At 45.0% G+C, this 21,141-nt stretch overlaps 1 protein-coding gene across 1 annotated transcript in view; it reads right to left on the reverse strand.

Annotated features, from left to right (window-relative positions):
* LOC117355378 (1-phosphatidylinositol 4,5-bisphosphate phosphodiesterase gamma-1-like) overlaps positions 1–21,141 on the reverse strand; it is a 204,213-nt gene that overhangs the window by 35,394 nt on the left and 147,678 nt on the right. Inside the window, exons 20-25 of the mRNA XM_033933848.1 lie at positions 20,104–20,287; positions 18,698–18,775; positions 12,439–12,542; positions 11,019–11,115; positions 7,869–7,935; positions 4,378–4,541 (exon numbers count right to left, since the gene is read on the reverse strand). Coding sequence (XP_033789739.1) covers positions 4,378–4,541; positions 7,869–7,935; positions 11,019–11,115; positions 12,439–12,542; positions 18,698–18,775; positions 20,104–20,287 — 694 coding nt within the window. The remainder of the gene's footprint in view (positions 1–4,377; positions 4,542–7,868; positions 7,936–11,018; positions 11,116–12,438; positions 12,543–18,697; positions 18,776–20,103; positions 20,288–21,141) is intronic.

A 21,141-nucleotide genomic window follows, 5' to 3' on the forward strand; every position in this document is an offset into this window, starting at 1 on the left:
AACTTAAAAATGCCCCCGCTAATAGGCCTCAGAAATTAAGGTCAACAAAGTTGTAGGTGAGACCTTTTTATTTAACCAACTAAGCTTAATACATCGGGAAGAGGTGTAGAAAGAGAAAAGAAGGATTCTGTCTTAGGACCTCTTATCTCCTCCTATGGCTTCCAGTATCATCTGTATGCTGATGATTCTCAGATCTACCTCTCTGCCCCCCAAATTTCACCTAAAGTCCAAGAAAAAGTCTCAGCCTGCCTGGATTTCTCACCACCACCACCTAAAACATGGCCAAGATGAGCTGCTTCTCTTTCCTCCTAAGCCCTCTACTCCTCTCCCTAGTTCTCCATCTCTGTAAATAACACGAGTATCATTCCAGTCTCCTCTGCTCACAACCTTGGAGCTGTCTTCACCTCTGACCTATCATTTTCTACCCACATCCAACAGACTGCTAAAGGCTAACGTGGCCATTTATTTTCTTCATCAAAACGGGACATTTGTTAATTTTCAGTCCCGCCCCCAATCTCGCCCTAGCCCCACCCCCAGTTTCTTCCATTCGTTTTTCATGTACACACAATATCTTATTCATTCATAATGGTAAACATAAAAAATTTTTTAAAACACAAAGCACATTGTACGCGGAGAAAATGTTAATTATCATTTACAAGTTTCAGGGTTTTTTCAAAGATGTCAAGGCAAATGACTTTAAAATATGCAATGTCACCTCAGTAACTATAGAAAAATAGATAAATATACTGCAAAATATAGACAGCAGATATAAATTCTCAAAACAGACACATTTTGATCACTAAATTGAAAATAAACTCATTTTTCTATCTTTGTTGTCTGGTGATTTCATGAATCTCTGGTTGCACTTCCTTCTGACTGTGCATCCAATATTTCTTTCTTTCTTCAGCTCCATCCCCTTTGAGTCCAGGTCTCTCTCTTTCTTTCTCCATCCCCATCCCCTTTGGGTCCAGGTCTCTCTCTCTTTTCCCTCTGTTACCCTCCTCAGATCCTGTGTCAGTTCTCCTTTGTACCTTTGTTCCAGGTCTCCCTCTCTCTCCCTCCTCTGCTATGATCTTGCATCTCTCTGTTCTTCCTCAGGGTCTCTCCCCCCTCTGTCTGAACCTCCCATAGTCCTGCATCTGTCTCCTGTCTTTCCCCTTTGGTCCAGGCCTTCCTTTTCTAGTCTTTCTTATGTTTACAACCCCCCCCTTTCTCTCCTTCCTCCCTCCCTCCTTCCTATGTTCCCCTCACTGCCTTTCAGCCTTTGTCCAACTCCCTCCCCTGAAGCCAGCCAGACAGCCTGCCTCCCTCCCTCCCTTGCCAAAGCCAGCCTGCTTGCCTGCCTCCCTCTCACTGCCTTCCAGCCTTTGTCCCACCCCCTCCCCTGAAGCCAGCCATCCTCCCTCCCTCCCTGCCATGCTGAATATGAGAAAGCTCAGCAACCAACGGCTTGCCTGTCTGTCTGCTTCCCTCCCTCTGAAGTCCGCATCCCTCCCTCCGAAGCCTGCCTCCCTCCCTTCGAAGCCTACCGCTGATTCTTCTGCTCCCCCCCGGTCCGCCGCTGCCCGCTGCTACTTCCTGCCCACTGCAACAACCGCAGGAAAGGCATGTCCAGGCACTGGACCAGAAGCCTTCTCCCCAACGTCAGACTTCTGACATTGGAAAGGAAGTTCCGGGCCAGCCAGGCACCGATTGGCTGGCCTGGAACTTCCTCTCCGACGTCAGAATTGACATCGGGGAGAAGGCTTCTGGGCCACCGCCTGGACATGCCTTTCCAGCTGTTGTTGCGGTGGTGGGCAGGGAAGCAGGGAGAGAGCCCATTCTCCCGCGATCACCTGTCCCGTTGCCCCCACACATAGCTTTGGGACGCCGTCTCTAAAAACAGGCATTTCGGCGTCCCGAAGCTGTGTGTGGGAACAGGGGATGTGAAAAAGGGACAGTCCTGTTCAAAACGGGACATATGGTCACCTTACTAAAGCCTGTCGCATCTATCTCTACAACATTGCCAAAATTCGCCCCTTCCTCTCTGAGCACATTACCCGAACTCTTGTCCACACTCTCGTAACCTCACACTTAGACCAGTGTTTCCCAACCCTGTCCTGGAGGAACACCAGGCCAATCGGGTTTTCAGGCTAGCCCTAATGAATATGCATGGAGCAAATTTGCATGCCTATCACTTCCATCATATGCAAATCTCTCTCATGCATATTCATTAGGGCTAGCCTGAAAACCCGATTGGCCTGGTGTTCCTCCAGGACAGGGTTGGGAATCACTGACTTAGACTACTGCAATTTACTTCTAACAGGTCTCCCGCTGAACTGCCTTTCCCCTGCAATCGATTAAAACTCAGCTGCACGGTTTATCTACTGCCAACCTCACTACACCCCTCTCCTTCACTGGCTCCCTAACCACCTTTGAATACAGTTCAAACTCCTGTTACTAAGCTATAAGTGTGTTCATTCCACAGCCCCTCAGTATCTCTCCTCTCTTATCTCTCCTTCTACGCTTCCCCGAGATCTCCATTCCTCAGATAAGCTGCTCTTAGCTGTACCCTTCTCCTCCACTGCTAATTCCAGACTTCGTTCATTTCATCTAGCTGTTCTATATGCCTGGAATAAACTAGCTGAGTTTGTCCGTCTAGTCTCTTCCCTTACCTTGTTTAAAAGCAGACTGAAAATCCACCTTTTTGATATAGCCTTCAGTCCATAACCCTACTGTCTACTGCTCACCACCCTAGCCACCATCCCCCCTAACTGTATCCCCACCCTGGCATCCTGTTTGTCTGTTTAGATCGTAAGCTCTTTGGAGCAGGGACTGTCTCCTTTGTGACTCTGTCCATCTGGTAGCGCTATAGAAATAATTCATAGTTGTAGTACATCACTATGGATCAGGAATAATACATTTATTTTGAATCCCTCTAAAACCAAAGCCATCTTAGCTTCTAATACAGCAAACACCTCTCTTATTAGCTGATACTACCAAAGAATTAGTGGAACCTTTGAAAATTTGGGGGGGTTACTCTGGATTGTCAACTGGCTTTGCAATAACATATTTCTCTGTTGGTTCAAGTTGGATATTATTCACACATGGCAGCAGGATGGTAATACACGCCTTATAGTGATAAAACTAGATGCAAAAATCACCTAACCTATGCGGCCATGTTTCAGCTTGCACCTGCTTCAGGGGCATAGGGTGTTACCTTTAGTGAGAAATCTCATTTATGCCCCATTTCAGACATCCATCGAAACATAATTGTATTGAAAAACGCTCTGGTAATTACATTAAAGACCTAGTGAGTAAAGTGCCAAGTATACAGTAGATCAGGGGATGCTCAAATGGTCGATCGTGATCAACCAGTAGATCGCAAAGGCAATGCGAATCGATCGCGTTGCCTTTGCAATCTTTTTCTCCCTGCTGTTTCCCCCAAGCCAGGCCTGGTGCGAACAAGTGTCGGACTCACAAGACTTCACCTCCGACGCCAATTCTGACGTCGGAGAGGAAGTTCTGGGCCAGCCAATCGCTGCCTGGTTGGCCTGGAACTTCCTCCCCGACGTTAGAATTGACGTCGGAGGTGAAGTCTTGTGGGCCCGGCACTTGTACGCGCCAGGCCTGGCTCAGAGATGCAGCAGGTAGAAATCAACATGGTGGCATGGGGGTGAGGGGAAGTGGAGAAATCGGCACGATGGCTTGGGGGGGCAGGAGGAAAGAGAAAGAAACACAGGCAGGCAGGGGGAGAGAGAAAGAAAGGCAGAAAGAAATAAATATTGGCTTTACAGAAGAAGGAAGTGCAACCAGAGATTCATGAAATCACAAGACAACAAAGGTAGGAAAAATGATTTTATTTTCAATTTAGTGATCAAAATGTGGCCGTTTTGAGAATTTATATCTGCTGTCTATATTTTGCACTATGGCCCCCTTTTACTAAACCACAATAGCGGTTTTTAGTGCGCAGGGAGCCTATGAGCATCGAGAGCAGCGCAGGGCATTCAACGCAGCTCCCTGCGCTAAAAAACGCTATCGTGGTTTACTAAAAGGGGAAGGGGTATATTTGTCTATTTTTGTATAGTTGTTCCTGAGGTGACATTGCATAAAGTCATCCGCCTTGACCTCTTTGAAAACCCGTGGAATATAAATGATAATTAACATTTTCTCTGCGTAGAATGTGCTTCGTGTTTTTTAAAAATTTTATTGTTGGTAGATCATTTTGACTTGGTCATTTTCAAAGTAGTTCGCAAGCCACAAAAGGGTGGGCACCCCTGCAGTAGATTATTGAATGCAAAACACACTTATCAATATGCTGATTCTGCTACTTTCACGGTGCTAATACCAGAGAGATTGAACATCTAAGAGCAGATAGCCTCGTTCTTCCTATCTCACCCGAGCATCGGCATTCTGTGTGGCCTCCCTGATTTTGGCCACCCAATCATTGAGCTCCTCCAGGGTGTCTGTGGCCACGTCCAGTGACTGAGCCGGGTGGGACATCTGCTGCGAATGAACGGTGAACACATAAGGCTTGGAGCTCCTGCCGTCCTTGGAGATAACTGCAAAGAACAGCAGAAAAAGTGTCACTGCTAAAGGTCAGTCAGAAGAACATCGAACTGGACATGGCCCAGGTAAGGACCACACAGACAAAGGATACGATGAGAGCATGCAAGCTCACAGACCACAAGATCTGACCTTATAATGGGGAAACATGCCTCAGAACTCACTTAATGGACAGTATGAGGAGGGCTGCAGAGGACCAAGTCTTCTGCATAATACTGGCTGGCTGTTTCTTGGAGTGAGACTGTCTGCAAGGTCCCTCCTCATATACTGCCCTCCCTAACTGCCCCCACAGATTGCGTGTAAGTGCTAGATGGGCACTAAGCAGTGTTCAATAATGTTAGTGTGTAAATGCAAAGGGGCAGCTCACAAGGGCAGGGGCATCTCCCATGCTTACGTGCATGTTATAGAATAGTGTCTTTTGTGTGCTAAAATTCATAAGAACATAAGAATATCCTTACTGGGTCAGACCAATGGTCCCTCCACTCCAGCATCCTGTTTCCACATAGGCCAATCAAGGTCACAAGTACTTGGCAAAATCCCAAAGAGTAGCAACATTCTGGAATCCTTACGAATAACAAGATTCCGGAATCCTCCAGTGTGGCAACATTCCATGCTACCAATCCCAGGGCAAGCAGTGCCTTCTGCCCTGTCTGTCTCAATAGTAGACTATGGACTTTTCCTCCAGAAATACGTTCAAACCTTTGTTAAGCTCAGCTATGCTAACTGCTGTTACCACATTCTGTGGCAATGAGATCCAGAGCTTAACCATTCTTTGGGTGAAAAAGTATTTCCCTGTAACTTCATCGAGTGTCCCCTAGTCTTTGTAATTTTTGACGGAGTGAAAAATCGATCCACTTGTACCCGTTCTACTCCACTCAGGATTTTGTAGACTTCCATCCTATCTCCCCTCAGCCGTCTCTTTTCCAAGCTGAAGAGCCCTAACCGTTTTAGTCTTTCCTCATACGAGAGGAGTTCCATCCCCTTGGTCGCTCTTCTTTGAGCCTTTTCTAATTCCACTATATCTTTCTTGAGATACAGCGATCACACCATGGAGTGAATCAAATAGACTAAAAATTCTACAGGATCCAAAACATACCTTGAAATCCCTATGTGTAGAAATTCTGTGTGTAAAGGGGAAGAAGATAGGAAGGATGAACGGCCAATGCTGAAGTGTTATCAGAAATCAGGGAGGCTAATGAATTGGGTAACAATCATAATGGCTGATTTCAATTACCCTGATATTGACTGGGTAAATGCAACATCAGGGCATGCTGGGGAGATAAAATACAAGGCGTTTAAGGCCCCTCCCATTCTGAGATGCACTGGGAGTGGCCTAAGATTCCGATTGGTCAGATCCCTTAGGCCACCCCCCCCATGGGATGTCTCGGGGGGGGGGTGTTCCAGCAAGAAGGACTGGGCATCCAGTTAGAGAACATAAGAACATAAGAACTGCCATCTCCGGATCAGACCCTCGGTCCATCAAGTCCGGCGATCCGCACACGCGGAGGCCCCGCCAGGTGTACACCTGGCGTAATTTATAGTCCACCATATCTCTATATCGTGGTCCACCATATCTCTATATCGTGGTGTTAGGTGTTAGGTGGGCAGACGCAAGTTTATATAGGATGCCCATGTGCGATTCTCAAAAGCTGCTTAGGCGGCTTCTGAGACCCGACATCCTATACCGAATCTGGCCCTTAGTGCCTGGTCTTTCTGCGCTTAACTATTGACATATTTTATAGAATTGCCTCCTATATGTATGAGGGTGGTTTTAAAAGTTTGGTAAAATAGCCAGTTAAACAACACAGTCCGTCCAGTGAGTTTCCAGTTTTTTCGTAAGCTATTTTTCCTACAATGCATATAAAACCTGGAAACTCGCTGAGGGTGGGCAACCTCGGTCTTTGAGGGCTGCAACCCAGTAGGTTTTAATGAATATACATGAGATCTATTTGAATGTAATGCCTCCATTGTATGCAAATCTATCTCATGCATAGTCAAAGTAACAAAGTAAATGATGGCAGATAAAGACCCGAATGGTCCATCCAGTCTGCCCAACCGTACAAGCTCTATAAAGTAACAATTTAATTTAAATGGTCCTTTTTCTTAGATATTTTTGGGCCAGAAACCCAGAGTTCTGCCCAATACTGTGCTTAGATTCTATCTACTGGAGTGCTCATCCCAAGCCATCTAAACCGTTCCAGCCATCGAAGCCCTCCTTAGCCAGATCCTCTGTGTTCTGAAATCCCGACTGGGTTGCAACCCTCGAGAACCGAGGATGCCCCTTTCAGCGGTGTTCACCACTCATACAGCGCCACTAAATCTAAGAATAATTTGAAACGTCTACATTAGACATTTCAAATTATTCCCTCGATGTCCTGTCAATATTGGGTTCAAAGCCATTAAAAAAAAAAAAAAAAAGAATGTTCATAAAACTAAAATACAATTCTTTAGAACGATACCTAAAATCCCATTTTTTTGTACAGGTTCTTACACTCTGAATACTGAATCCATTTGCAGCCCTTCACGTACTCATTTTGAATGCTACTGTAGTGCCAGAGGCCTTTGCCAGGCCCTGAACAGCACAGTGTCATGTTAAACATGTCCCATGCTTTGTAAAGAGTGCTTGGTCGATACCTGTAAATACTCCATCATGGTCACAGCCGCTTTATATGCAGCAGTGGTCAGCTTGGCTCCAGAAAAAGGAGGAAGGAGAATAGTTAAGCTCCGGAACACATTGCCAGAGATTGTGGTAAGTGCAGATAGCGTAGCTGGTTTTAAGAAAGGTTTGGACAAATTCCAGGAGGAAAAGTCCATAGTCTGTTATTGAGAAAGATACGGGGGAAGCCACTGCTTGCCCTGGATCAGTAGCATGGAATGTTGCTACTCTTTGGGATTCTAGAATCTTGTTATTCTCTGGGATTCCGGAATCTTGCTCTTCTTTGAAATTCTGTATGGAATGTTGCTACTCCTTGGGTTTTGGCCTGGATTGGCCACCGTGAAAACGGGCTACTGGGCTTGATGGACCATTGGTCTGACCCAGTAAGGCTATTCTTATGATTGAGACATCTGGGTTTTACTTCCATTGCTTTCAACGGAAGTAAAGCCCGGATGTCTCAACTCGCCCTCCTCTTTCTGGAGCCATATGGTAACCCTAGCTTGGTATTCGGTAAGTCTCTGACGCCTCTAGTTGAACCATATCCTGGTTTTAGTGCACTTTCCATGGTGGTGAAGCAGTTCAAGGTATAGAGACATTTCCTACATGAAACAATAACATGAGGCAAGCTTTTCAAAGAACAACGGGTAGGTGGGGACAGCTGACTCACCTACGTGACAGGAAGGCACATCGATAAAACCTTTCAGGAAGTTCCCCAAGGGGCTGTTTTCCGCTGACTGTACAAGAGAGAAAATACAAGGTTTGTTACTCCATACTATAGACAACTCCATTGGTTGCCTTTTGAGGCCAGGGTTTGGTTTAAATTTGGGACGCTCTGTTATAAAGCCATATATAGTTAGGCACCTGGTTATTTACTAGAACAATTTACTTTTTTTAAGGCGGTTCATCCACTAAGGATAACTTCATTGGTTGTGTTCCCTCCAATACGAGGATGTCTTTACAAGAAATTTTCGCATCAAACAATTGCATATCAGGCTGCTAGGGATTGCATTTCCAAAAACTATAAAAGACATCTCTTTTTGTAAAATTTTTAGGAACATAAGGAAGATGATATTTCTCTTATATTTCACTGTGATGTACAGTCTCTTGATGATGTAAACCGCATCAATCTGGAAGGTATTGCGGTCTAGAAATGTATTTTAATGTAATGGGATGTGAGCTACATATACTTGTATGTATGCATATCTATTAGGGTTTGAACTCTTGTTGGTTGGAAGTGCTCCAGGTTACCCTGATGCAGCAGTAGCGAAACAGGGGGCCCTTGGCGGGAACCCAGAGAGGATTTATGCCTATCGGGAAGCCCTTTATCTTTTTGAAGTATGCTGAAAACTGATTACAATACGGACTTTGCACATTGGAGTTCTGCCATCCTTACACCAGTGGTTGAAGGCTTCGATTTTTGTGGGCAAAGATAGGTACCTTGTTATATTTATTTGTCTATAAGGACTGAAGTATTGCTGATTTGAAAAAAAATATGGTATACTAGTCACTCTATGTTTTCGCGAAAAGCAAATTTGATCGCGTCTCACCACTCCTGTCTAAGCTCCATTGGCTCCCAGTAATCCCCAGGATCCACTTCAAATGTGCATGTCTGGCCTACAAGATCCTACATGGCATCCTTCCTGCCGTTATCCCTCTATCCTGGAACTCCCCAACCCCTACTTCCTCCAGATCCTCCCAAATTTTTAAACTATCCTTCCCTTCCATAAAAGGTATTTCCCATGTAGGCAAACTTGGGTCATCCCTCCCCTTTAGAATCACTGAGATCTGGAATAACCTCACCTCCCCTCTCCGAACCTCAAGCTCCCTCCAACTCTTCCGCAAACACCTAAAAACCTGACTATTCTCAAAACTGTAACACTTCCCCCCTCTTAGGCCTCTCACCTTCCCCCTTTACACCTAACTCTTTAATCTCTCCACTGTAGTTCCTCTCTCATCTTTCTTCCTGTAAACCGTGCCGAGCTCCGCATTCGTGGAGATGGTGCGGTATATAAACCCAAGGTTTAGTTTAGTTTATACGAGCATATGGGAGTTTTTTAACCAGTGATGTGTTTGCTTCTTCTGATCTTATGAGTATTGGAAGTCAGTGGCCATTATGGTCCTTCACAGTTTCTGGGCAACACTGAGGTTTTTTTCTTCCTTAACAGCCTGAAGTCTTTGATCTTTACCTTTTGAATTTTTTTTTTGTGTGTGAATGATTATTTTGGTCCATTCGGTCACTGCTTAAGCAGTATATATTAGGGTTACCAGATGTCTCCGATTTTTAGGGTTGTTCCCGATTTCAGAGCTCTGGTCCATCTGCTACATCTCCCTATGAAATGAGCGTGCGTTCTAATGAATTTATTGGCACAATGATAGGAGAAGAACCGGCACTCCACAGCTCGCCGAAGCAAACAAGTCCAGTAGTGACAACCAACACACGAGGACAGGAAAACTATGATTGGCCAAAAAGTCTCCCTCCTGGAACTGGTAACTTAGAAAAGTTCCTTCAATCATAGCACCCAACTTTGGAACAATTTACCAATCTATCTACGTGGAGAAACTTCATTAGAAAAATTCAAAAGCACATTAAAATGCTACCTGTACAAAGACGCATTTGAGTCATAGATAGGATAATTCATCTATCATTAATCCCAGGCTCAAATGCCTAATTTTAACCAGACCTTATGTATAGGTCACAACCTCCCCTATCCTCTTTTTTAGGCTTAGCCATATTTTTTAAACATTCTTCATTACCCTTCATTACCTTCCTTCTCTATACCAATTCCTGTAAACCGTGCCAAGCTCTACGATTGTGGAAAGGATGCAGAATACAAACTTAAGGTTTAGTTTAGTTAGTTGTTATTTCCTTAAATGTTCTTTTACTTTCCTTAAAGATTGTAGCTCACCCCTCTTCCCTTTTGTATCGCTAATTACTTGTGTACATACATTGTATGTTTAATTGTACAAATTGTTTTATTTTGTCTCCCAATTTTAAATTGTCATTAAAGTATTTGATATTGCGTGTACAACAAACTTTTAATAAACTTGAAACTTCCAGTGGCTCCTGGCATACCCACAGGAAGTTCTTACAGAAGAAGCCTGGACTAATACAGAGTCAATGATGAAACGAAGAAAACCTGAAGTGGTTCTAGAATCCATGGACTCCTGATACAGGCCGCGATGCCAAAACATGACATGTTTTTGAGTCCTTTGAAACCTGATGATTTGAAGCTTGTTTTATTCCGATCCTGTTTTATTGGTCATCCCTACTGGTCTTGTTTACTAGGTTACATGGGATGGTAAATGGCCATCTTACTAATGGATGCTGGTCTCAGTGGTGTAGTAAGGGGGAGGGAGGGAGGGGGTGGCGGTCCGCCCTGGTCACCGTCTTGGTGGGGCCGCTGACACCCCTGCTCCTCTCCTCCCCCGCCCCTTCTCACTCCTCCCCCAGCTGTGTGCGTGCCATCCGTTCCCCCACACCGTACCTTAGCTCTTCGCTGGCATGGGCAGCAAGTCCAACCTGCCGCCCGTGCCAGCATCGGCTCTCCCTCTGATGTCACTTCTGGGTCGGGCGCCTAGGATGTGATGTCAGAGGGAGAGATGATGCCGAGCGGGCAGCAAGTTGGTGAAGTTGCGCGCTCTGGGAAAGTTCAAGGGAGGGGGAAGGGAAGGGGGTGGGGATGGAGCTGAGAGGGCGGAGAAAAGGGCAGGGGGGGTGCCACCACCCCGAGCTCCTCTCACCCTTGCTACGCCATCGGCTGGACTTGTTCCATTCTCAGGGTCTCCTTTCTGTCGTGCATGAGTGCCTCCTACTTACCGCCTCATCTTGTTCTGGTGCCAGCACACTTGTGATCTCTTCCACGTAGTTGGCAGGGAACCACAGCTGCTTCTTCCCTCCATAGTCCCCACGCCACCTAGAGGGGTAACAGGAACAAGGCAAGCTTACTGACTTGGAGAAACACTACATGAAGTCCAATGCCACAGAGCATGCGCAGATGGAAGTGGGACGTGCACGTTTCCTCTTGCAGTGCTTCCGCTACATTTGCCCTTTCATGAACTGCTGCCCAACCCTACTCATCCTCCATTCCTTCCCCTCCCTCCTGTTCACCATCCACACAGCTGCTGTTCTTCATCTCCTGCTCATCCACCAATATTTCACCCCTCTCCTCTCCCACTAGCCTTCAGTATGTCTCCGATCCTTTCCTGCTCTCTTTCTTCTTCCCTCCCACATACTTATCAACTTCTCCTTCCATTATCTCTCTCTTCCTATCCTCCAGCTCTATAAGGTTTGAGGTATTACCGATGTGAGTGAAATATGGTATACTAGTGACTCCATTTCTACGGGAGTTTGCCTCTTCTGATCTTATGAATATCGGAAGTCGGAAGCCAGTGCTGACGGCTCATTATATTCCTTCCACAACTATTCACTACCTCCCTCCACTGTCCAGCTAACATCTACTAAGCTCTTCCAACATTATCTCTCTGTTTATCTATATTACTCTCTAGCTTACTTACTTCCTCCTTTACCATCACTATGGTTTCCTTCTTGTTTGATGCAACAACGGCGATGACATCGAATTCACACTGCGCAGAAGAAAGGCCCACTACTGATACTATTAATTGTTTCTAGAGCACTAGCAGATATATGCAGAGCTGTTCAGTCACAGCGGAGACAGTCCCTGCTCAGAAGGGCTTACAATCTAATCAGACAAACAGGATCCCTCCTCACTATCCAGTTGACTTCCTTCCTCATTCACCACCACTATCTCTTCCTTATCTCCTCTATTACTCTCTAGTTTATTTCTTCCTTTTCCATTACTCTCGTCCTTCTCTCCTCTATGACTTTCCAGCTTACCTTCCCCCTTTTCCATCACTATCTCTTCCTTCACTCCTCCAGCTTACCCCTTCTTCCTTTTCCATTACTATCTCTTCCTTCACTCCTCCAGCTTACCCCTTCCTCCTTTTCCATTACTATCTCTTTCTTCACTCCTCCAGCTTACCCCCTTCCTCCTTTTCCATTACTATCTCTTCTTTCTCTCCTCATCACTTTCCAGTTTACTTCCTTCTTTCTTTCCCACTACTATCTCTTTCTTCTCACCTCCATCATTCTCCACCTTCTCTCTCATCCTTTTCTATCCCTATCACTTCACTCTCAAGCTTCCCTGTTTTTATTACTTTTCCGCTACTCTCTCTCTTTCTCTCTCTGTGTAGAGGAAGGAGAGCTATAGGGACCTCACCAGCCTCCATCCTGCTTGTCCACATTGTGGATGATTGCCTGTTTACAGAACGACAGCTCATCCTCTCGCTGGGCCTTGTAATCATACAGAGCCTTCACCGTGCACTAGAAAGAAAGAGGGACAACATATGGAGGGTTACACGCCAACCCTCAGGGATAGCTCTAAATTATTTGTTGGAATAAAGTGCAATACGTTATATTGATTGTTAAATTGTTTGCACTATGTATTTGATTTCAAAAATGAATAAAGAATTAAAAAAAAAAAAAAAAAGATTTCTGTATATCACATTATTCCTGTATTTTCTCATGGCATAATCTTTTGTTAATCGCATTGAACTTGTGGTTATGCGGTCTAGAAATTTGCTATTATGTTATGTTATGTAACCAACAGGGCTGTAGTACAGACAGAAATGGTGCAAAAAATTGCAGCCTATTCGGTTATCAGCTTAAAGACACGCAAGCTGTTTTTAATCTACATTTTGATCTGTGATTCCTACATCAACCGGACCCCTGAGGAAGGCGTGTTCACCGAAACACGGACCGTGTAAGACAATTATGTGTGGACTACAAACTTATACTCATATTTGTATTTATATGTTTTTATTTGCTTGGATTGCTTTCACTGTGGGTCTTCTTTTTGATTTTTTTTAAAAATTCTTTATTTATTAAATTTTAATTGAACTTATTTACATATTACATGTCTCAGGAAACAGAAAATAGCCATTATAGACACTTATTACAACAAAAAGAAAAACAGGATTATACATTCCTATATAGGCAAATTTATATGGCTAAATCCCCTATAAGCCCACAAATTAAAAGGAGGGAGAAAATTACAGTGGTGCCTCACACAACGAACTTAATTCGTTCCAGGAGCAAGTTTGTTATGCGAAAAGTTCGTTATGTGAAACGCGTTTTCCCATAACAATACATGTTAAAAAAAATAATTCGTTCTGCAGCATAAAATATGCTAAGATGACATAAAAAAAGATAAATTTGTCAAAATGGTGAAAATGGTGGTCTTGCTGAGGCCAAACTCTTTGACGAGGTCTCACTGTTTTACCCCACATTCACTCCTTCTAATTATTTCCCGTTTCATTTCAACAGAAATCACCTTCCTGCTTTTTTTAGAAGCCATGATCTATAAAAAATATTGAGTTTATCTTAAAAGGACGACTGCCGTGATACATGCGTGTGTGCGTGATTTAATTCGTAATGAAGAACGATTGCCGCGATACGTGCTTAAGTTAAGCGCAGTGACTAACGACTGCCTGCAGTGCCTGCGCGGAAGGATGCAATACATCGGCAGCTCGGGCAACTTCGTTGTGTGAAACGAAGTTCGTTGTGTGAAACGAAGTTCGTTGTGTGAAGTTCGTTGTGTGAAACGAAGTTCGTTGTGTGAATCAAGACATGAAGTTCGTTGTGTGCAGCGTTCGTTGTGCGAGGCGTTCGTTATGCGAGGCACCACTGTATTAGGAAAAAGAGGCACTACAGTTAATAACGTCTCAGCTAATTTCACTCAGTCTTCCTCATTAGACTATTCTCCAATCACTTCCCTTGGACCCACAGCTTGGACTTGTATCTTACGCTTATTTTCGAGAAAAGCCTTTACTTGTTTGGGATCAAAGAAAAGATATCTACACTTCTCCCTCCGTATTCGCTGTGATAGGGGATTAACAGAACCGCAAATACTGAAAAACCGCGAATAACTTTTTTTATATGTTATTTGCTGTTTTCTATTAAAAACCATCGTGAATATGATGAAAACGCGAATAACATGGCCTGTTCCTGAAGGAGCGTCAAAACACGGTGAAGAAAGTGCTGGGAATCGGCAATTTTCTCTGTAAACGCTTGGAATCAGCGATTTCTCTATGCAAGCTGGTGTAATTTGGGGGGGGAGGAGCTAGCAAGCTAAAAACCGTGAATAATCGAAACCGCGAATGCTGAAACCGCAAATACGGAGGGAGAAGTGTATTAGATTCATATAGGATTAAGTATTTATAGGGAAAACGTAAAAAGAGATGGGCTCCCAGGGATAAAACCTGAGGGCGAAACATCAAAAAGTGCTTCCTTTTTTCCTGTGTATCCACACAGACGTCAGGAAATAGCCATACGTTCCCTCCCCCAAAACAATTTATCACTATTTCAGAAAAACAGTCTCGTCACCCAGTCTTTATCGGACTCAAAAACGAAAGTCACCAGGAGGGTGGATCTTATACACTCTTCCTCAATAGATGTTTCCAATAACTGCGTCCATTTTGGAGAGGAGCCAGCTTTACATGGACTATATTGGTAGAGGTGAAAATTCTGGATAATGCAATACTCCCCTGAAGTAGCCTTGTAGGAGAAACAGAAGGACTTTTCTGTTGGGATACGACCTGAAGAATCGTCGGAACCATCTTTTTTCCCAGATGAGTGAACGTTTTTTGCTCTGATTATTGGCAGTATTTTCAGGCTTCTACAATTACGTACACCTGTGAAGTTGAGCTGTTGCCCTCATAAATAATTCTTTAGTTAGCTTGGTTCTGATTCACATTGAAAAATAGATTAGTAATACTATTGACTGGGTTCACACATAAAAAAGTTTGAAAAAGAAAAAAGAGTTTTTGACAAAACGTATGAATGAGAATTATTTAAATGTACACGGAGTTTTTTTATGAACCCGTGATGATGTGAATGGGTTCAGGTACTTGTGTAGTCCTGGCCTCTCACAATTGAGGTTCATTTTTCTCCGTTGTTTTATGTCTACATTATTTTTCATATGTTACGTTATTGAGAGTGTGTAGCCTGAAGGTCTTTGATATATGTGATGTGAATGATGTCCAGCTACTAAAATCTTTATTCAATTTGTTTGGTATACATTCTGATTTATTTAATTGAATCTCCTGTTATATTTAGTTGTATAACTCCAATAACTGCGTGACATCTGATCTAATCTAATCTTCATTTCATATACCAAATCTACTCCCTAAGGAGCTCGACTCGGTTTACAGTTCGTTAAAAAATGAAACATAACAAGTAAAAACTGTGAGATAAAAACAGAAATTGGTTAGATTAGATGGATGGGAAAAGTTAGAAAAAAGTATGTTGAATTGCTTAAAATTACTATACGACAGCTAAAATCAAATTAACTATTGTGAAGACAACCAGGTTTTTAAACTTTTTCAAAATTGAAATAATTGATCTACCAGTCTTAGAGAATCTGGAAGTCCAGTCCAAATTCTCACCAATTTAAAAGTAAAAGATTTACTGAGCTTCCCAGTGCATTGAATACCTTCCAGAGAAGGAAATGCTAATTTGTGAATTGTTGTAATTCTTGAATAGCAGGATCTAAAGGAATTCCCACTAAGGGAATCAAAGAGTCAAATATTCCATAAAGGAGTTTGAAAACCACACATGCCCATTTGAACTGGATCCTATGATGGACCGGAAGCCAATGGAGTTTTCTCAGCAATGGGGAAACATGGTCGTACTTTCTCTTTCCAAAAATAAGTTTGGCCACTGTATTCTGTATTAACTGGAGACGATCTAAGCTGCCCTGTTTAATACCCAAATAAATAGAATTACAGTAGTCCAACTGGGCCAACACAGTGGATTCAAGCTGTCCATGGGTGATGGTGTCAGGTCAAAAGCACGCCAGGACAAAGGCGCGCCCAGACAATTGAGCGCAGCGCGGAGGTGCGCGCCGCACAAAATTACTGTTTTTAGGGCTCCGACGGGGGTGTGTGTGTGTGGGGGAACCCCCCACTTTACTTAATAGAGATTGCGCCACATTGTGGGGGCGTTGTGGGGGGTGTGAGGGGTTGTAACCCCCCACATTTTACTGAAAACTTCACTTTTTCCCTGTTTTTAGGGAAAAAGTTAAGTTTACAGTAAAATGTGGAGGGTTACAACCCCCCAAACCCCCCAACGCCGGCGCGATCTCTATTAAGTAAACTGGGGGGGCTCCCCAACAAAACCCCCCATCGGAGCCCCTAAAAACTGTAATTTTCTTTGGCGCGCGCCTTTGTCTTTAGCGGGGTTGTCTATGAACCATGGGTGATTCTCCCTGGACCTGGGCTTGTTGTTTTTCCCCCGGCACAAAGTAAACTCTGGAGAGTGGAGGCACAGCTTCTTTCGGTTCTTTTTGCTTTTGGTTGTGATATTTAGAACAGACCAGTGGCATAAAGGGGGTTGCGGTCTGCCCCAGGTGCTGTCTTGGTGGGAGCCCCGGCCTCTCTGCCCTTCTACTCCTTCCAACGCCACTCGCCCCCATCACCACCGTACCTCTAACTCTTCACTGGTGTGACCAACAACTCTAACCTATTACTCGCGCCAGCATCGGCTCTCCCTCTGATGTCACTTCCAGGGCCCCGAGCCTAGAAAGTGATGTCAAAGGGAGAGCCAACATCGAAGCGGGAAGCAAGTTGGCGATGCTGCTCGCGCTGAGGACGTTCAAGAGATACGGTGGAAGGGGCGGGCGCAGAGGGAAGGCGGGTAGACCATGGGTGTGGAGGTGGACCAGACAAGATTGTAGCAGTTTTTCATACCAATAAAAACATATTCTTTTTCAGAAAAGAACTACAATTGAGGGAAAGTACATCTACCCAAGTCCTCACACAGTTAAAAAAAAAAAAAAAAAGCCAAAATAATGAAAAAGCAGCCAGTCACTGCTCCTCCGTCTCTGATCGATCTTTTTATGACGTTTCAAAAGCCCTTCGTCTAATCACCTTCTTTCAGTACAGATTATCTATTGCAGTGATTCCCAACCCTGTCCTGGAGGAACACCAGGCCAATCGGGTTTTCAGGCTAGCCCTAATGAATATGCATGAGAGAGATTTGCATATGATGGAAGTGATAGGCATGCAAATTTGCTCCATGCATATTCATTAGGGCTAGCCTGAAAACCCAATTGGCCTGGTGTTCCTCCAGGACAGGGTTGGGAACCACTGATCTATTGCATAACATTGATAAGCCTCTTCCAGTGGCCTCGTGAGGGTGAGAGGGGCTCAGGACAGTGGCACACCCTCTCCCGCCCTCTTCTGCACCTCCTTCCTTCCAATGCACCCCTCCCCCTCACCCTGTAGAGCCGGTATCTCTTACCTGCAGCTCTCCGAAAGCAGCAGAGGCAGTCCTGTGAACAGGCCTTTCCTCGGCTGTGTCGGAAGTGAGGTGGCCGAGGAAAGGCCCTGGAGGGAAGGAGGGAGGGTTGTCGGGTCAGGAACACAGGAGACAATTCTTTTCTTTTTTTTTTGCCAGTTAACTGGGATTCTACTGTATTTAAATGTCTTTATCATCTCTCTTCTCCCATCTTTCTTCTGTCCCATACACTTTATGACAAAGACCGCTGACCACTGTAGCAGCCACTCTCAGGACAGTAGGCGCCTTGTTTTCCTTGGAAAAGGTACCCACAGAAACAGTGGCGTAGCAAGGGTGAGAGGCACCCTTCCCCCACTCTCCGCCCCATCCCCTGCTCCTTCCCCGATCCCCCGCCACAAGCGCTCCCTCTTCCGTTCTCCGTACCTCCAATTGTTCACCGCTGCGAGCAACAAGAACTTTGACATGCTCCTCACGATCCCTGTCATCTCACTTTCCATGCGCGGCACTCAGAAGCGACGTCGACGGGAGAGACGACGCGGTCGCGCGGAGCACGTTCAAGTTGTCACTCGCCGCGGTGAACTAGTGGTACAGGGGAAGGGGGTGAGCACACGTGGCGAAGGGAGGAGTGGGTAGAGGCGAGGAGGAGGGGTGCCATTGCCTCCACCAGCGTGACAACCAGGGTGGACTGCCCACCCCCCCACCCCCTCCCTTACTGCGCCACTGTACAGAAAGAGTGAGTATAGATCTCTGCAGCTAAGTTTCCCTGGGGCAGTTTTCAAAGGAAATGTGTGTGCTTCCCCTTTAAAAAAAGGACGCAAAGTCTGTAGTTGACTTAGCACCGTTGCAGGCACCGAGTCAAACGCCTAGACCAGCCTCCTGATATTTCCGGTGTGCCAAGACACACTGGCGAGGAGGAGAGTCGTCCACACCGGCAGATTGCCTACAGGACTTGCCTGTCGCGGCGAGGTCAGGCGGTGCAGATGACTCTCCTCCTGGCCGCTGTCTCTCCTCCTCTTCCTGTACCTCCCGGATCCCTCCACCGAAGCGGGTCGCGGCCAGAGGGGCATCCGTGCATGCGTCGACGTCCAGGTGCCTTCCAGCCGGGGCACTAGATTCAGTGTGCCGCCGACTGGAAAGTCTGTGAGACACTGGCCTAGGCAAATCTACGCTCTTGCACTTACCCTTGCCGTGGGCATCTTATTGGCTTCCACATAGAAATGAGGCGTTCGCACCTCGTACAGAGCTCCATAGTCCAGCTCCTGCAGGGGAGAGAAAGTATGGTTGCCATTGTGGAAGGATAGCACAGGAATCATATATACATAACATACATAGTAGATGACGGCAGATAAAGACCTGAATAGTCCATCCAGTCTACCCTTCCTGATTCAATTTAAATTTTTCTTCTTAGCTATTTCTGGGCAAGAATCCAAAGCTTTACCCGGTACTGTGCTTGGGTTCCAACTGCTGAAATCTCCGTCAAAACCTACTGCAGCCCATCTACACCCTCCCAGCCATTGAAGCCCTCCCCAGCCCATCTGCCCCCAAACAGCCATATACAGAGCGTGAAAGTCTGCACAATACTGGTCTTAGTTCAATATTTACTATTATTTTCTGATTCTAGATCCTCTGTGTTCATCCCACGTTTCTTTGAACTCAGTCACAGTTTTACTCTCCACCACCTCTCTCGGGAGCACATTCCAGGCATCCACCACCTTTTCCATAAAGAAGAATTTCCTTACATTGCTCTTAAATTTACCACCCCTCAACCTCAAAATATGCCCTCTGGTTTTACCATTTTTCTTTCTGTAGAAAAGATTTTGTTCTACGTTAATACCCTTCAAGTATTTGAACGTCTGAATCCAGTCTCTCTTCATGGAGCACCACAACTACCATTAAATGATGGAAACCCTCCAGTACGACAACAGACCAGGGCTCCAGAATATCCAAGAACGATCCACAGGATTGAGGTCCATGTACGCGGCTCACAGAGATCCACTGATATGGAGATTATCTCTTTATGTAGGATTAGAGCTACCATATTTTGTTTCTAAAAATCCTGGATGCATGGCCATGCCTTGTTCCGCTTCCAGCCCCGCCCTGTTTGGCCCCACCCCCAGCATACTGCTTCTTTTAATTCCTGACCTGCGGGCCACATAAGGGGGCCTCCAAGCATGCACGGACGCATGTGACATCATCTATGCATACTCAGAGGCCCTTCAGATGCGGCGAGAGCGTTCCAAAAACCTGGACAAATTGCTGGGTTTTGGAAAGTCCGTCCGGGCTAAAAAGAAGACATATCCAGTGCTGTTAGTTCTCTTTAATGCTGCCTTTATGCTCAGAAGACATAGATCTTATCGCTGTTGTCAGTACAAGTTCTACATAAATCCATTTTTGGGGCACTTCTCCCAGTTCCCTGAGGAATCAGCAGCTGGGAGCTCATTTAAACCTCTCTCTTTCTCCTCCACCCAGGTACAGACAGTATACCTGCCGGCTGCATATAGCGTTTAATCAGTGTTGGAGTAGATCCATGGGGGGAGGGGGGAAAGGCTCACTCCTCTTACTCCTGGCCTGGTACCTCTATGCTTACCGTGGTGCCCATCTTCTCCAGTGTCTCCTCATTGATTGGGTAGCGGAGTTTCATTTTGCGGTAGAGTGGATGTTTCTCGTAGTAACTGACCAGGTCTACCAGGCTCTCAAACTCAGCAGAGCTGCCCAGCATGAAGAGACGGCCCTCCTGCTGGATCCGACAGTGCTTGATCTTCCCCTCTGCTCTGTGGCAAAACATACGGGAGACAGACTAACAAAGTGACATGGTAAATAACAGCAGATAAAGAGCTAACTGGTCCAAAGCGGCCAACTAGTTTCTGTTACAGATCAAGAGAAGTAGTCTAATAGTGGCCTGAGAACCAGGGCAATCAAGATTCGAATTCCCTTGCAGCTCCTTGTAACTGTGGGCAAGTCACTTAACCCTCCATTGATCCAGGTACAAAATAAGTGCTTGTGTTTAATATGTAAACCACTTTGATTGTAACCACAGAAAGGTGGTATGTCAAATAAGCATCTCCTTTCCCTTCACATGCTCTATCTAGGACCTGAGACTGTGGAACTCCCAATTTTGAGCCGACAAGTTTATAGCTCTAATCCTGTGCATCTTTCTTTTAGGCTCTACATTAAAATTATTTTTTTAATCATATCGCTTACATTTTACAATGTTTGGAAGTAGTATGCAACTTTGTAAATTCACAAAGATTGTTCTCTGTCGCCATCTGCTGGCCAATGCACTTAACCTACAGGTTCTGGACTGATCTGCTGAGGACACTAAGGAATGTTGTATTTAAAGTCTTCCCCAAGTTCACTTGTCAGCTCTTGCTGTTTCTTCTTCTTGTTGTGTCTATCCACCACAGTTGTATTTCATGAGCATATCCCACGGTGTATAGTGGCTGTCCTCAAGTGATGAGCAGACCAAAAGGTATTGCACGATCTGCCTTTTGCCAACAATTGCAGGTCTCTACACAGTATGGGAGAACTGATTATACTAAGAAAAGAATATGTGTTTAGTGTTTTCTGAACTGTTAAAAGGAAGGAGTTTTGGATTTAGCTTACAAGTTATATTCAGGAACAGTAG

The sequence above is a fragment of the Geotrypetes seraphini genome, chromosome 2 (genome assembly GCF_902459505.1).
Source record: "Geotrypetes seraphini chromosome 2, aGeoSer1.1, whole genome shotgun sequence".
NCBI classification, from domain to species: Eukaryota; Metazoa; Chordata; class Amphibia; order Gymnophiona; family Dermophiidae; genus Geotrypetes; species Geotrypetes seraphini.